This window comes from Papilio machaon, chromosome 24, assembly GCF_912999745.1.
Source record: "Papilio machaon chromosome 24, ilPapMach1.1, whole genome shotgun sequence".
NCBI lineage: Eukaryota > Metazoa > Arthropoda > Insecta > Lepidoptera > Papilionidae > Papilio > Papilio machaon.
This window is the reverse complement of record NC_060009.1, coordinates 5475210-5479838: the sequence shown is the minus strand read 5'-3', so window position 1 is coordinate 5479838 and position 4629 is coordinate 5475210. Positions and strand designations below refer to the sequence as shown.

General features: G+C 36.5%; 1 protein-coding gene across 1 annotated transcript; it reads left to right on the top strand.

Moving 5' to 3' along the window:
* Positions 1-350: 350 nt before the first annotated feature.
* LOC106718274 (octopamine receptor beta-2R) lies at positions 351-3956 on the top strand. Its single transcript, XM_014512325.2, has 4 exons — positions 351-595; positions 2176-2373; positions 2446-2704; positions 3070-3956. The coding sequence occupies exons 2-4, from the start codon at positions 2186-2188 to the stop codon at positions 3799-3801; spliced, it is 1179 nt and encodes a 392-aa protein (XP_014367811.1). The 5' UTR covers positions 351-595; positions 2176-2185; the 3' UTR covers positions 3802-3956.
* The last annotated feature ends 673 nt before the right edge of the window (positions 3957-4629 follow it).

Below are 4629 nucleotides of genomic sequence, written 5' to 3'. Positions count from 1 at the left end.
CCGTTCTGGAGATACTTCGAACAAACATCCATCCATCTAAACTTTCACATTTATAATATTGGTAAGATATGAACGTGTTCGATGACCATATTGGAATTCGTGTGGTAATTACTTAATTTAAGATGTCTACAATATTGTGTTGCGTAAACTTACCTATAGATAGGATGGAGAGAGAGGAGTCCCAAGAACAGTGCGTTTTTTTATTAAAAAATCTTATTCTCTGTTCGTTCCCGTCTATTTTTTCTCCATTTTTACCCCCCACCCCTCTCTTTTGTGTAGGAAAAGTAAGATTTTTAAAGAAAGTTATAAAAACATTAATTTCAAAACATTTCTTTTGTTTCAGATACCAAAGGAAGAAACTGCAATGAAAACTTTCCTACAATGAAATCAACTGAAGATGTACAATGGAATCTTATCAAATAATAAAGTAACAGGAACAGTGATGAAGAAAAATATGGAGGAAAATCAACTGCGCCTAAAAAAGGAGTTAAAGAGTTGTAATTAAAATGAAATTTGGATTTTTTTACATACTCAGATGCGCAGAAGTGTGTAAAAATGGACAAAATAAGACCAAAGTGAATCGAGTTAGATAAAGGTACTGTTATAGATAGTCGATGCACCCTTTCTTGCATACCCAATCGCTCCCCTTTTGCACACTCATCACTTACACTCGTAGCCCGTGATCCATTCCATTCAGTCATCAGTCTCATTCCATCATCCAAGCTAGACGGCATTTTTTTTTTTTTTTTTTTTAATGTCAGGAAATGCGTTTACGCACGCCTACGCCGGGCTGTGCAATGGCGTAGGGAGTGTGGGACTCGCCGGTCACAGAAGGTGACCGGAATACCCACTAAAACCTGACTGCCCTCTAACGCATTATGGCGGGCGCCACGGGAACGCTTTAGCTTTCTTCCGTGGCCCCGCCTGAAGCTAGACGGCTGTCTCAACCAATTAATCAGTTTTCTTTTTTTAAAAACCTAAATCCCCTGAGGCTTATAACAGTACGTTAATTAAAAATAAGTATGTATATTGGAGATAAAGCTTTATTCATTACTAGCTTTTACCCGCGACTCCGTCCGCGCGGAATAAAAAATAGGAAAAGGGGTAAAAATGTCCTATGTCCGTCTCCTGGTTCTAAACTACCTCCCCATCAATTTTCAGTCAAATCGATTCAGTCGTTCTTGAGTTATAAATAGTGTAACTAACACGACTTTCTTTTATGTATATAGATAATCATAAATCAATCATAAATAAATTATCATAAACTCTTATTAATGTTTGTGATAGCAATGATGATAAGCTTGTGTTAGTTGATTTCTGGTTTTGAAGTATTTGCAGTGCAGTCTATAACTCAAACTGTCGTTCACTGACATTTAGGCTTCGTTGGCATTGACATTTATAACGAGCATAGGCTTACGAGGTATGCAATAAAGATTGATTGACACTTAATAATGTTTGAATTAGCATGAAAACGCTTTCACCTGAATTCTAAGAAGACGAGATTATTTTAAGGGATACAAAATAACAGTATAATTATTTAAAAAAATACACTTTGTTTATAAAAGTGATACCAAGAAGTTTATAAGGTTTTAAATTTAACCTCAAAGAAATTAATCAATAATTAAACGAAAATAAAGTCAATAATTAAACTTTCTAAATTCCTAAGATTAGATGGAGTTAACGTTAATCAGTTTAACAGTGGTAGACGCCAGCAACAACATCAGTTGCACGAATTGGCCTCGCTCAGTGAAATACCACGACTACACAAAAGACAGGCGTCAAGTGGAAGAAATTTTGCGTTTCGTCTGATGAGTGTGATACCGGAGGCCTAATTTTAGTCCTCTTTCCCTTCCCACCCTTTACTTATAAGGAAAAGATGGGAAGGAGATGTGGATTTGATGAAGAAGAAGATGCATAGGAAGGTTAAATATTCTCTTTTTGTGCGTCTCCTCCTCCGTCGATTGGGGGTAGGCAACCCATCTACAATTGCGAATATCTATGGGTAGCGGTCGCTTCCCCATTTCAGCGAATTCATGTGGCCGAAGCTCCAATTCTGGAGAGACCTTCTAAAAATATCCATCCATACTTACAACCAACAACTTCCAACCATATAACTTTCGCATTTATAGTACGAGTATTAGTAAAATGATAACGTTATGCATGTGATGTGTTTAGATCGCCCCTTATGGATCAAGTAAACGTGTCCCGCAACGAGTCAGACAATGCGACGGCCAGCGGGGGCGGGGGCGACGGGGTTGGCGATGAGTGGCCGCAGGTGGTCATGTTCAAGCTGCGCACGGCGGTGCTGCTGCTCATCGTCATTGCGGCCGTCCTCGGCAATTTGCTCGTCATCGTTAGCGTCATGAGGCAGAGGTACATCTTTTACTTACAACGCCAGAAATACAAGGATTTAAACTTTTATTAACAAATGTAACTAATTAACAGGAAACTCCGCGTCATCACCAACTACTTCGTGGTGTCCCTCGCGTTCGCCGACATCCTAGTCGCCATGGTCGTGATGCCCTTCAACTTCAGCGTGCAATTCTACAACGAATGGATATTTGGACCCGTTATCTGCGATCTCTGGAACTCCTCAGATGTCTATTTCACCTCAACCTCCATATTGCACTTATGTTGCATATCAGTTGACAGATATTACGCTATTGTGAAACCATTAAAATATCCTATTAAAATGACAAAAAAGGTTTGTTTAGTTTTGAAATTTTCTAGGTCATAGAATTTTTTTTAATTAAACAGATATGCCATTATGCCTTGCTTGCTATCGAAAGGATTGATTATAAGACGAATACTATGTCAATTTTTAAATATTTTTAATATTAAAACAGTGTTAGTATAAATAATAAATAACGCTCTTCCAACACAAGGCAACGTAATTCTTCTAAAACCGGCGATTTTAGTTGCTAGACGACTTAAGAAATACCATGTCATAGAAGTTTTTTCGAAGAAGTTCACTGGACGCAACCACAAAAATTCATTTCGACCATTTAAGTTTCCTTGTGTACGAAGAGTGATAGTGTGTTGTAATTAATTCAGTCATTTACTTTCCAGATGGCATTTGTCATGTTAGCAGCAACCTGGTTAAGTCCAATAACGATATCGTATGCACCAATTTTTATGGGCTGGTACACAACGAAAGAACACATCCTGACACGAGAGCTCAACGAATGCGATTTCAAAGTCAATAAACCGTATGCGGTGATATCCAGTTCTATTTCGTTTTGGATCCCCTGCACGATCATGATATTCACATACCTGGCTATATTTAAAGAAGCTAACAGACAAGAGAAAGCTTTACATGCTAGAGCTGGCAACGCAATGCTGATGCATAGACATTCCCGAGAAGTTGGAGATAAGAATGGTGCTCTACATATTAACGCCAATACTCCCACCAAAGATAGGAATATATTAAAAATGAAGAGAGAACACAAAGCGGCTAGAACATTGGGCATCATTATGGGCGCCTTCATTCTCTGTTGGTTGCCGTTCTTTCTTTTCTATGTCTCGACGTCTCTATGTGACACTTGTGAATATCCCGAAGTGGTGACTGTGATCATGTTTTGGACTGGTTATTTCAATTCTGCGTTAAATCCGATCATCTACGCGTACTTCAATAGAGACTTTCGTAACGCTTTCAAGAATACATTGGCTTGTGCGTTCTGTAGTTTTTGTAAACGAAGTGCATCGGATTTGGATGCGATGGAGAGACTGGAGAGGCGAGGTTCCGCGCAGCTGAGAGTTCCTATCCCTTCAAGACGAACGTCAGATTTGGCATCACTTTGAGTGTCACCTAATCGCGACTTGGTGTCGATTGTTTGACAGGCCTAGTTGTTTCTCAACGAATATCTGTTACGTTTTATAAATTATTCCCAAAGATCTGACTGAGTTAGATATGTTCTACAAATTACTTCTAATTTCTTTTGTTTAGTAAATCTAAATTCTTTAGGTTAATAAAACATAAATTCCAATTACGAAAAGATTAGGGAAGAAAACTTTATTTATTTGTTTAGTGTTAAAACTTAGTTATATAAAATTGTACATCTTGTCGCGATACCAAATAATATTGTAATTAAAAAGTATTTTAGAAGACAGTAGAAAATAATTCTTTGTATATAGAATTCGTCATTTCTTAATTATAAGATTCAATGTAAATGAAATATCAATCAGTATTATATAAAAAGTATTCATTCTCGTAGTTTAGGTAAAATTCATTAGATGATATTAAATCTATGTCATTTCACGACTATTGTTTAATTTCATAATTCTTGTACATAAAATAACTTTTAAAAGTATGATTATATAGATGCGGGTCATTATTACATAGGCCTAATATATAGGATACATTTTATCTTTAAAACGTAATATTAAAATTTATTGTATGATATAATATACATCATAATATAATGTAAATTATTGTATACTAACATATATAATTATATCATAATTTCTTCGTAACTATGATTTTTAAAATTCTATTCTAGAATGAACTACAGTTTCAGACTGGTTCAAGTAGAGTTGGAAGGTAGGTAGTTAAAATTAAGCGAAAACATTTTATGAAACCTTGAGCTGGAGAGTGAGATAAATCCAGGGAGGTACTGTCTTTGGTCCTAG

Bases quoted from the DNA above. Each gene is read 5' to 3' on its own strand.
- LOC106718274 (XM_014512325.2), top strand. From the start codon at position 2,186: ATGGATCAAGTAAACGTGTCCCGCAACGAGTCAGACAATGCGACGGCC. The intron at 2,374-2,445 runs GTACATCTTTTA...ACTAATTAACAG, and splicing joins GTTAGCGTCATGAGGCAGAG to GAAACTCCGCGTCATCACCA. The intron at 2,705-3,069 runs GTTTGTTTAGTT...TTTACTTTCCAG, and splicing joins CTATTAAAATGACAAAAAAG to ATGGCATTTGTCATGTTAGC.